Raw genomic sequence first — 12,656 nt, forward strand, 5'->3', positions numbered from 1 at the left:
CTCTTGAAGGCAAACATTTGTGTTGGTCGGGTAGAACTTGCATGACTCAAGCAGACTTCCTCACAATAGGTGGAAGTCACCTCGCCTCTCTCACAAAGCTGATGTGTAACTTGCACTCCAGTTACAAGCAAGCGAAGGAAATATCAGACCTCACTTGAGCATGCAGGTCCTTGACCCCAGCACAGCTGCAGTTTATTCAAGAAGTGAAAGTGAGAGAAGTTCAGGAAGGTGCCCTTCGGTATCAGGAGACAAAAAAGCGAGAACAGAAGTCTCTGGCAGGAAGCCTCCGATACACCCTTCGGTTCAGAGGTCATGTTTAGGATCGGCAGCTCAGAGAATCTGATGGGAGGTGAAGTCACTCTCTTGCAAGCTCATTACCAGTCAGAGCCGATTTGGATGTGGCTCAAGTTACGGCAGCAGAAACCTCGGAGCGGCTCGCTGCTCTCATGGCACCACATTCAGCAGACCACAGGGCATCCTCTGTTCCTCGAGGAAGCCAGGGTGTTATCAAACACCAGTGCAAAGTGTAATCAACGAACAATGGTGAGTAGATTCTCAGGAGCCTCTCTCGCTCCTATCTGAAGATTAGATGAGTGAAGAAAACAAGACGCCTATTCTGATCATTGCACTCGGAAACTCACAAGTTCTAGACAGTGCGAAGGTCTCATGCCGCATTATACCATCTAGAAAGTGTAATTACTAGGTAATACTATGGGACACAAGAGTGAAGTTTGGCTGGGATGAGGTTGAGGGGCACCTCACCGTCCTCCTCCCCACAAGCGTAACCACTACGGTTGTATTTTTTGTCATTGAAATGACAGTTATCAGCCTGGAATATTCTTCAATGTTTCAAGCTTCTCCCCAGAAAGGGCTTAAAGAGAAAATATTCCACCAATCAGAAGCAATTCATTGCGCCGCAGCATTCAGACGGATGAAATGCGACTCACGAGATGAGAGGAAAGATTCGATCAGCAAACATCAGCGGCGAAGAAACCGCTAGGAAGGCATGAGTCAGCAAATATTTTTTTAAATCACATTCACAAAAGTAATCATGGAAAAAATGGAGGGAAAATAGAGCTTAAATGTAGGGTGTCACTTTTTTTATTTTATTATATATTTATCTTTTTTTTATATCTTTTATATTTATACATGTCCCCAGGAGAGTTGATGTTCTGCTAGCCAAAAGCCTGTACAACGCAATCCTCATTGCTTAATACTTCATGTATATGGAATCAAAACTATGAAAATAACTTACTTCAAGAATTGCAAAAAGGACAGACTCCTACTGTATGTCAAGTTAAGTTGATCCTGTTGGTTTTGTTTGTTTTTTTTTTTCCCCTAAGTCAGCAGCAGAGGTTAAGGCCATACAACCCAATGATGAAATCTTGAATACTTTTTTCATTATACATTCATTGTATTACAGAATGAATTGATTGTATTGATTGTATGATATATATATATATATATATATATATATATATATATATATATATATATATATATATATATATATATATATATATATATATATACATATGAACTATATGATTTTTACACCAGTAACCAGCAATAATTGGAAAAAATTGCGTCAGCATCAAAGGGACGTATTTTGTTGGTCCATATATATAGTTATGCTGCAGAACACCGATGTCATAACATTGGTCAGCACAAGGGAGCTATTGCTCTCTGAAAGAATCTGCATCTCTGACATCACCATTGATCAGCGCTTAATATTTTCAAAGCGCGTCTTATTAAATGTGACGTTTGATGGAGAGTTTTGTGTGTAAGAACAACATCCATATATATGAACTCAGTGGTTAGACGACAGGTTCAATATGAGTAGAGCACAGCCATGCATTTGTGAGTGTCCCACACCTGCCTGACATAGTTTGACCTGCCGTGCAGATGCAGTCACTATCAGTTTATTCTCGCGTTCCAATGATCGCGGCAACGCGGCGTCTAATCGACAATGTCACACTGTTTGGCCAGCAGGGTGTGTATTTTTCACCGGGGAATATTTGCTCATTTTTCCATTGTTTATGTTTATTCATGAGAGGGTGTCCTCCCGCCGTTCCGTTATTAACTTAGGCAGCAGAAAAAAAAGATCAAAACAAAGTGTTCAAACTTGTCAAGGCAGAATTAAGAACATGCCTGGCTACATAAAGACTCGATTGTCTTGCGCCACATATCTATTTATAGGCAATGAATAATGCTAGACACAAAACAACATTTAAGATTTTATTTACAATGACATTAGGGTTTTTTTTAGGGTTCCTACGGGAACACAATGTTCCCCAGACTGTCCTAGCTACTGCTGCTTATTTGTGGAAAGGCGAGAGCAACTCTGAAAACATCATTCACCTGTACAATGATTTAAGGAATAAGTTATCAAAACCAAAGCATGTCTTCTAATATTTTCAATCCCTTTCGTAAAAAAATGGAGACTGACTCATGCTGTTCCTGAACAATCTTCATGTGTTTTAAACAGTTGGTTTTAACCCTATTGATAAACTTAAACTTAAAATCGAAGTGTTATGTAATATCACATATGGTTAACTAGTTACATCTTTTTGTTTGTTTTACTATAAATCATTTATTAGTCCTCCTTTTTGAATTACAAAGACATTTAAGTTCCCTTATCATTGCCTTTTGCATGCCCTAATGCACCGTCTAAAACTGGATTTCCTGATCTACTTAATCAAAAATGTTCTCAAAGATTGATCGAAAACAGCTATAAATAGCATTGTGGTGGTTTTATTGTTGGCATTTGTGGTTGATGTGTCTGTTTCCGATAGTTCTGAAATGAAAGCAGAAGGGTATCTTTTCACCTTCCTGTCCTGTTATCACCCATTTCCTCTCAGTGGAACGTCTCTCTGCATGCCAATGGAAAGTCTCAACTGCGTCAAAATTGCACCGCAGTTAGGCGGAGAACTTGTCATTATTTTTTAAGAGTGACTGAGAAGAAGAAAGGAAGTCATTGCTTTCCCTTCAAGAGAAAAAAAAAAGACTGTGTTTGTGGCTTTTCATAGCAAAGCTCTGGGGTTTTCCCTCACCTCTCGAAAAAGCGCCCGGGGGCTGTTTTCTCACCTCAGTGATCAAGCTACACCATTTGATTCTGCTCATTTAATGGTTACATGTACCTGCACTTCCTATAGGTGCGTCGCAGTCAAGCTAAAAATAACTGCGAAACGTGTAAATGCCCGTCGGTGTTAGTGCGTCGAAAACAGCCAGGAGTTTTGGCACAGGCTGGAATTTTCCGATGGGAGTTCCGTCTGTTTAGGGAGGTGAGTCCCAGCCAGCGTATTGTGTTTGTATACGGATGTTTAACAGCGCATGGGGAAAAAATAGGAATCATATGTGTGTGGCCATTTCCAAAAAGCGCATGTTAAAAATCCCATAAAAGATCACATATGGTTCTACAAAATAACCCTGTGTTTATTTGCATTTATGGAGAACACGATAGTTTACAAGTCGAATGCGTTTTAAATACTGGCTAGCTACTCTCACAGCATGGTGCTTGTATTCAATGTAACAGATAATTTGTTGTGTGGTGGCAAGCCTTGTTGACATGAACTGTTTTCTGAAAAGTAACAGTAAGCCATTTTCTTTTCGAAAATGTCATTATTTCAGCTGGAGGTTGTTTTCTCTGATGTGACAAAAACATTGTGAGAGCGCGGACCTCCACCAAGCATTTGGAGTTTTAGAATTTTAAATAGAATTTATGTCATAAATAACTTCAGATGAGCTCAATGGGACAGTAGGTGGCAGTAGAAACCTGAAGGACCAAAGAACCAAAATAAAATTTCATTCATAGTTTGATAAGATGTTTTGGTTACGGCAACAAAGACAATCCCTCACCCTAGATAAGAAGTACTTTTTGTCATTCTCATAAATAAAGATAATCGATTTCAGAATCATTTTGATTGAATACTAAACCCTTGGTAGAGAATTGTTTTTTGAGTATATAACTCAAAAAACACTTCAGTAGCTTCCAAAAGTTCAAATTTTAAATCGTTTTTTTGTGAACAAGTGCACATAATATCCCATCTGCTCTGCCATCTTATGATGCATCTGAAGTCTTGTGACTCATCCTTTCGCTGCAAATGCGTCACATATCGGTATCTGGAGATAAGAAAGTGCCTCACAGTTGGTCAACTTCCCGTCTAGGCCGATGTCGGTGCCCAACGGTCCGCTGTCTCCATCGCGGCACTCCGTTATCACTCCCAGCTTCACTGAGTAGCTTTAGTTTGCCAGCCGTGGGGCTCGCAGATCCTCGCCATCGCCTCATTCGCTTCCCTTTGTTTTGCCAAAGAACACAGAGCAGATAACAACGGCGTGCCGATCTCTGTCTGCTGCAGTGTGGGAAAGGCGCGGGCACAGGAAAGACAAGACTTCACAGGGTGAAAAAAAAAGAATGTGTGTTTGGGTCCGATATGACTTTGAGAAGATTTGTAATGACATTGATATGTTTGGATTGCAGCAACTGTTTTTCGGCTTCAGAGCCAAGTATTCAGTGATGTCCGGCTGACCAGATGTCATCTTTCTGGTCCAGCTTCTTACTGTGTACACACAAACTCAAAAACACTACGTAAATCGACACAAATTTAAATTCAGATTTTTTACAGCAACAATTAATATCAATGTCAGTTAGTTATAGCTTAGTATAGTTATAGCAAAGTCCATTTACCAATGGTCACCGCTCAATCTCTGTGATTTGGTTCCATGCAGAATTCAGAACCACTCATTTCCTTTGGAGGAAGGGGCTTCAACTGTTCTAGTGTGTGAGGGGACTTGTAGTATTGGCAGTGGGTGGGTCTGTTGGGACTGGTCTTGAATTGGCATGGCAGTAAGTTGCAGGCTATATCAGGGTTTCCCATCAAGAACTGCTCTTTGCCGAGCCTTACGTCCTCCTCATAGGAGAAAAAAAAGCAACACAACAATTTCAATAACTGACGCAAAGCTGCAAATATCTCTGAACACTGTCTGTGACGCTAAAAACGCAACACCCGTCCCCTTGTCACACTCTGTATCACCCCCCACTTCGTCGCCCACGACACAGAAAGCTGTTCACTACTGCATGTGTATGTTTTTATCTTGTCATTGATTTATAATTTATCTATTTATTTTTGTCTCCACAGTTAACGAAATCATCCGGAACGACCTCTCCAGCATTTCCGTACACACTCATGCATAGCTGCCCAGGACTGTAAGCATCAAGCGCACGCTCACATCCTTGTTACACCCCGACGGAAACAACATGGACATAGCAGGATCCAGAGGATGAAGACGGAATTCACAGCCTGGATCGTCCACATCGATCACCCATCAGCGCCTGCTTCTTCAACAACAAGCAAATCTTTAAACTAAAATGAGAAAGGAGCGACGCACCGACCCTAGTTCACAGCGGACCAAACTAAAAAAAGGAATCCCAACAAGGTGACAAGCTGTCGTCATAAAATTCATCGCTTCATGTTGACTGGCCACAAGAACCAAACTGGTGCCTTATAGGATCGATACTCAGACAGCCATCTACATTAGCAGTTAATACAAAACTTAGTCGGAAGTTTTCTTGTATTCCTTTTTTAATAATTTAACGTGTTATTTAGTTGTCTATTTACGAGGATGCTGAATTAAAGGGGTGATTTCGGGAGTCTGTTAATATGTCCTCTTTATTTTTTACTACACAACTTTCATTTAAATGTTATAATATTTTGTATAAACATGTTTTTTTTTCAGAATGTATGCCTTATGCTTTCGTCATGCATTATGTTCTTTGCATTTTCACCTCTGTGCCTACTTTAGCATCACCCTGTCTTCCAGTCGGCTCCCGTCACAGAACGATGCACGGACAATCCAAATATATCGCACATATCTGAAGATGTTATAGGAGAATATGAAGGCGGTTTTCCATCTTTCTGATGCTATAAAAATGAACAACGGTATGCTTACCTGCTGAGGACAATGTTACTTCTTGCACTGCAGATTAAGGTGTAAATAGGCGCAGAGATAATCTGAAGTTTTTCAGTTCATCAGGCTGAAGGTTCGACAGGACTGCTGCATACGGCTGGCAATAATAGATTTCTGCTCACCAAAGGTCTTTGGTGAAGCTATTGTCCCGTGTCAGAGTGAATCCCCCGCGTCACTATTGAGAAGCACTTTAGCGTAGATTTCTTGCTTCCTGACCAAATATGACAAATTCATTTCACAGTGGCGTCATTCATCAGAATCCTTTCCTCCAAGCAGCTGCTGTGGGTCTTTTCAGAGCATGCACACTGATCCAACCTTGAGGATCATCTAGCCGACGACAGCTTTCTATATCGCTTCCTTTTATAAATATTCTATAGTAGCATGATGGAAATGTATGGACAAGGTTTCTCTTTCGTGCCTTATTCGCCTTCTTAACTGATGCTTCCTCCACTTCTGTCTTTAATAAGAAATATTTATGGAAAGTTTAATGTTTTAAGTACATTTAATGTGTTCTCATCAGTGAATAAATAAATGACATTAGTGCTCTCTTTGTGTTTGTGTGACGTTTTTCGACGTAAAGTACAAGCTAAGGGAACAGAAGACATGCGTTGAAAAGTGTCAGATTTCTCAAATAGAATAGGAGCCTATTTCAGTCTGCATCAGTGGAACTTTTGATTTTATTTAGGGACAAACAAACACCATCAAAGGACAAATAAAAACACATACTCACTCACATGGCATTAGGAAAAGTGGACTACTGCACTCGATCCTTACGCCAAAGTCAGCCATCAGTGCTGTATGTTGACTCACACGTTTTTCAATTGAAGCAAATGTTCCTCCTTCCGCAACAAACCTTGACGCTGTGGGTCACATTGTCATGTAAAAGAAAGACAGACATGGGATGACACTCCTGTCACGCTACACATAATAATGAACAAATGCTTACTAGAGCAGAGCAGCCGAGTTCTGTTGTTGAAGACCAGAGCTATTACAGCTAGTAGCCCACCTGGACTCAGCGGCCTGTCAGGTTATCAGGCAACATTTATTGATATTGTTAAATAAGTGAAGTGCACATTGTGGGTTTGATCTGTTCATTGTTCATTGAAAAGCGTAGAAAAACCTACTTACTTTATTTTAAGCGTTGTGCCTTTTTTATTGTTTGTTATTTGCTTTAAAAGTTAGTGTTGTTCAGTTTTATTGTTATTTAGTTAGTGTAATGTAAAAAGAATAATAAATAAAAAAGAGACGTGTATGATTTAGTTGAGGAAAAAAAAAAAAAAAAAATCGATATCTGCCTATTGGGCTCTCTACACTGAATGTGACTGGATGTCAGTTGCTATTTTCAGTATAACGCCTTGCATGACTCTATAAACATAGAATGAATTTACTGATATTTACCCCAGGTCTTGAGTTTGAAACATATAGCAATGAATGCTGTTTCATCTTAGCCCTTACAACTCACTGTCGATGACCAAGTTTGCAGTCCCAACACTAGCATTACTGCACTAGTGTAACAAAATAGTGACCGTGATCCATCCCTGTCATGAATGTACCATCACCACGAAGCACCACATGACTCAAAACTCACAAGGCCTAATGCATAAATTGATCCAGCACTGTGTGTTCTGTTTTCACATTAGCTTTCACGCCAATGAACGTCCCAAACACCATGGACATCCACTCAACTTTACTGACTTCAACAAAGCCAACAACACCAGGCTGTGGCTTCTGGATAATGACGTCACCACTGTTGCGTGAGGAATCTTCGACAAACAGAAGCCGCACACATGTAGAATTTTCAGGAAAGAGGTGACACAGAAGTTCATGCGATGTTGTGTGTTTTTACGCAGTACATTTGTTTTGTGTTTTGGGGGAGTCTGGAACAGATTACTGGTGTTTCAATTCATTCATCAACGGTTAAAATTGATTCGGCGTAATTGATTTATAATAGTTGGGAACTCTGACACGGAACAAATTAAACTCACAAGTCAAAACATCGCTGAACATAGTTCAGCTGAAAAAAACAAGAGGTGTGGCTTCATCTGCAGCCTGGCTGACTCCTTCAGAGACCAATATTAGCAGCTTTGATGGACCTTACCAACCTGATATAGAGTGACAGTTAAAGAGGGAAAGCTACTCTTCGAAAATGGTGTCTTATATTTCTGTATCACCACCTCCATCCAATGTGTCAGTGTGCAACTCTCCCAGATAGAGACCTTTTACTGTGACAGTAAATTGGATTTATTTCCACTCAACTGTCAGTGGAAAGGAACTGCTTAAATCTATCAACAAGTGGTTCGCTCCAGTCTTAAATACAGCCTTACAATGTTCTTTATAGGAATAAAACAGTGATATTCCAGACACAAGCCGAGGCCTGTGTGTTTTCCAGCGAGAATTGTTAGAGGTGGGTATTTATGATTGAAGCAGCTCCTCGCCATGGGAGCTGTGCCACACTCCTGTGTACCACCTGCCAGTCCTCCAGACTTTTTCCATCGGGCAAAGTTATGAAGCGCCCATCCCCAGAGTGACAGAAGGCAGGCCTGGGCAGTGCTCCCCTGGACGCAGCACCCAAAATAGACACACTATTTACAGATGCAGCCACGCCCATTTTTCCTGGCGCCCTGCTCTCACCTTTGCCGTGCCTTCTGACAGCGATGACCTGGGGCTGTTGTTTCCAACAGCGCACCTTGGATTCTCCCCAAAACTGACGCACGGTCGACCATAAAATCAGGTGGCACATCTAAATGTGTTGTTAGATGAAAGACATCCATCTTCAGTTGCGCAGATCCTTAAACTTCCACATTTGTTTTCAGCATTTCACAACATAAATCTACATCCCTAAGCACCGAAAGTTGAGTTTCTACAGGCAGACAAAGCAAGATTTATGTCGTAGTGAAGAAATAAATTGCCTGAGAATTCAAGCCCCTTTCAAGTACTGCTCATTTCCAGGCTCAAAATATAGAAAAATGTCGGCCAAAAGAGGCACAAGGGAACCACTGTTCACCTGGCGTTAGTCTACCAACCTGTAGTTCTGTTCTTATAATTCATTACATCACGCTGTCTGTGGACAAAGATAAGGTTCATTACGGGGGGGAAAGGAGTTCACATAATACCATAAAAATATCGGTCTGTAGTTAGAAACTCCGACCAAAAATCATTGATCCTTTCCGTTAATATTCAGTGGCCAAAACATTCTTAAGAATAATCAACCGAGTCCCAACACTCCTTTAATAAACTCAATTACAGTTTAATAGTCGACCAACGTTGAGTCTTCACCTCACAAAATGTTTTAATGGAGTGCAAAGTGAAGAGTGCCCAGAGAAAATTTGTCAATTACAAAGGCCCCGTTTTTTAAAATCGCTTTCAACCGACTGTGACAGGAAGAGATGTTATTCATTAACCTGGGCACCAGAGAAAAGGGAAACCAATCCCACAGTTAATACATTTGGTTGGTTTCAAAACCTATAAATTCTAGAACAAGAATGAATACAATCGTTCTGTTTCTCCATTGTGTGATAAATGCACCAACGGCAACGGAACGTTTGGTCATTTATTTTGGTCCTGTTCAAAAGATTTTGGCTTGACGCCTGCAATTTCTTTATGAATGCATACAACATTCAGCGCTTAGCAAATGGTACCCTAATGGTTTTGGGGTGCTCAGAAAGCATTTTAAAATGGAACACTGCTGAACAACAGTCTTGTTTGATTGTGGCGAAGAGAGTCATCTTGAGTGAATGCTTCAAGAAGAGGTTCAACGATATGCTCTCCTTTTTGTATCTCAAGGAAATATGGTACAGTCTTTGTCATTCACACAATGTAACTATCTATCTATCTATCTGTGTGTGTGTGTGTATATATATATATATATATATATATATAAAATAGGACTCGTTTTATAGTTGAAATGAACAGTGTCTCCTTCTATAAAAGAACAATGCGAACTCTCTGGCGTAGTGAACGCAAAAACACACAGGATTTATACTAATGCAATGTAATGTACCAACTGACAAATATAACTTCATTTTTTGTATTCTGCACTTTTTTCTTTTTTTAGCTGTGAGATCATTTTGTTTTATTTTGTTCATTTAAGGTGAGGGGGTCGATGTTTTGTACTGGCTGTATTGTCAATTGTATTATTGTTCTAAATTTAAAAATGAAAAAAAAGAGTTTAAAAAAAGATTAGTTTAAAAACAAACAAAATATTCTGTGAATCTGATTAATATTAGGGTTTCTCCTACAGAAAGGCTCATAGCCCAAAGCATTTTTACCATCAGAAATAAAAGTAACTAGTCCGATCCAGTCCCAGCTGATAAACAAAAAGTTGACCCTAGTTTCCTTCCATGAAGCTCCTAAAAACGGATCTGTAGAAAGATCACTGGGATGACACAATGGGATATGATGCCCTGAAGAGGAGCAGAGCCGAACACACACATCGCTGACACCAGAGCTAAAGAGAGCGGGTGGATGAGAGCCACGCTGTCAAGAGGATGAAGGGGGCCGACACGGAACATGCTGAACCGGCAGGCGACCTGAGAAGGGTTCTGGGGTGGAGGGCAGCACAGAGGAGCAGCAGTGAGTCTCCACTCATCCGTGTGTTCACTCACTTGTTAATGGCTTGCAGCACTGCTGAACCCATCAGGACCAGTCCGGGGTTCAGTATCTCAGGGAAACGGACAGTGACGCATCCGGAGCTGGAATGAAACGGGCAACACCCAAGTCACCGGGTGAACGCTCTTCCTTCAGGGATGTGCACAAATAAACCTAAAAGGAGGTTAAGCGAGGGAATCATCTGCTTGTCTGTTTTTTGTTTTTGTTTTGCCATCGCCTCCGTACTGTGAGGGCATTATGAACACATTCCTCTTCAGGAATTCACTGGCAAAATTATCTGGCGTCTGTTCAAGTACTTCTGCGTCCTGATGAAGCGCGCACGCTGCCAAAGCACACGGCGAACTGAGGCTAAAGCAGCTGTGGCATATCAACATATCCAGCGCTACCAAATGAACACAGAGCGCCATTTGTTGAATCCAGGAATAAACCGAGTGCAAATGATCAAGTCGGACAGATGCTTACGTGCGACATCAGACGAGTGACTTCCTTCAGCTATGAGCTGTTAATGAGGGAGGAATCGTCGCCGTGGATCATAAATCGGAGCCAGAATGACAGAATCTGGCAGGTCACCAAATTCCTCCAATGTTAAAGCAACTGTCTGCACACACTGCGAATAAGAGCAGGGAGCAGTGACGTGCTGATGTGGCTCACATGATTCATTGGAAAACAGATGCTTCTAATTCACTGCATGTGTCTGCGCATATAATGCTTTCATTGGAGGAGTCATAATAGAGCGCCGCTTGATCAGCCAGCCAGAAAAATGCTCTATTTCGCTTCTTATCTGATGTCGATCAGAGTCAAACCGAGTCTCATCACCTGACGTAACAGTCGTGATTGGGTCTCTCAGTTCGGGATAATTGCTGAGCAAACTTTTCTTTTCATTATTCAAGTCACATTTCCAGGAAAGCCCTCATCTAAACATATTTTATTTCCATATTTTGGGGAATTTTAATCTTTTTTAATTAAAATATGATAGGGATTTTTTTTTTTTCAGGCAAAAGTGAGAAATGTTGGAGAGAACTGTTTGCTTCTGAAGTCACTTTGTGACTGCAGATTTGGGTCAGAGGTGTTTCGTCAGGTGACGGTCCCATTGCACAGCAGGAAACAGCAAATGGGGATATAGTTTTAAACACAATAAAAGCTGCCACCATGATAAAGCAACTTTGTCTCTCTGCCTATTTCAGAACTCAAACAAGGGTGGAAGTCGGTACGAATCCTACAGCAGTTATTGAAGGCCATGCTGTGAGGGTAAAGAAGTCAACACATCATAAACATACGCCTGGGGGCTAGCCACTAAAAAATGAAACATGGGCCACTGTGAAAACCATTTCCAAAAAGTTAGCAACTCATCTCTGCTGGGGGGGTGTTGCTTCAATGGGGAGTGGAAACAGGGTTTGCCTTTGAATTCACATTCACTGTCATCTTTAGACGATTCAGACACAATCCTTTTCGCTGTACAGTATCATAATTCATAAATAAATAAATGTAATTAACCCTTGAGTTTGTGAAGCTCTGTTCAGCTTTGTCTGAGTGAAGGACATCTTAAGATGGCACCTGCGTTCTGCATCTCCAGCTTTTATCTCACCATGACACATGCCGAAAAAGCAGAACGTTCACACTGTGGATTTATTGTATCTCACCGACCTCACGTCCTCCCACTGTCGTATTCCCACAGAGCTCTTGATTTGGTTTTTATAAAGTGAGAGCAGGCAGACGGAGGGCTGGTGCGCCTGCCCTCAGCTCTGTTCGGCCATCTGCAGCCTGTAAATCCTCAATATACCCCCGTTATGAGGGCCATGTTGGGAGGACCACGGGGGTGGTTTTAAGAGATGACTCAGGGCACGAGCGCTCCGACATACTCACGGACCTTTGATAGCTGTGCCTCATAAACCAGACCGTCTAGATGTTCTCTCATCATTTCACTGTTTTTTTTTCTCCTGTCGCTGGCATGTTTGACTAGATATGGGCACTGAGCCATTGTGGGAACCAGAGACACCCCCTTGACCAATCCAGCCTCTGTAGGACAAGAGTCAAACTGAAATAGTAAAAAATACTATGTCATTTTCCCCCCTTAAATTGCC

The 12,656-nt window shown here is 41.2% G+C and overlaps 1 protein-coding gene across 3 annotated transcripts in view; it reads left to right on the forward strand.

Moving 5' to 3' along the window:
- The window catches only part of LOC128768216 (nuclear factor of activated T-cells, cytoplasmic 1-like), a 49,818-nt gene extending 43,381 nt beyond the window's left edge, over positions 1 to 6,437 (forward strand). For all 3 annotated transcript variants that reach the window (XM_053880941.1, XM_053880944.1, XM_053880943.1), the window contains exon 10: positions 5,139 to 6,437. In XM_053880941.1, coding sequence (XP_053736916.1) covers positions 5,139 to 5,194 — 56 coding nt within the window. In that variant the 3' untranslated portion in view covers positions 5,195 to 6,437. The remainder of the gene's footprint in view (positions 1 to 5,138) is intronic.
- The last annotated feature ends 6,219 nt before the right edge of the window (positions 6,438 to 12,656 follow it).

This window comes from Synchiropus splendidus, chromosome 12 (assembly GCF_027744825.2).
Source record: "Synchiropus splendidus isolate RoL2022-P1 chromosome 12, RoL_Sspl_1.0, whole genome shotgun sequence".
In the NCBI taxonomy this organism is placed as follows: Eukaryota; Metazoa; Chordata; class Actinopteri; order Syngnathiformes; family Callionymidae; genus Synchiropus; species Synchiropus splendidus.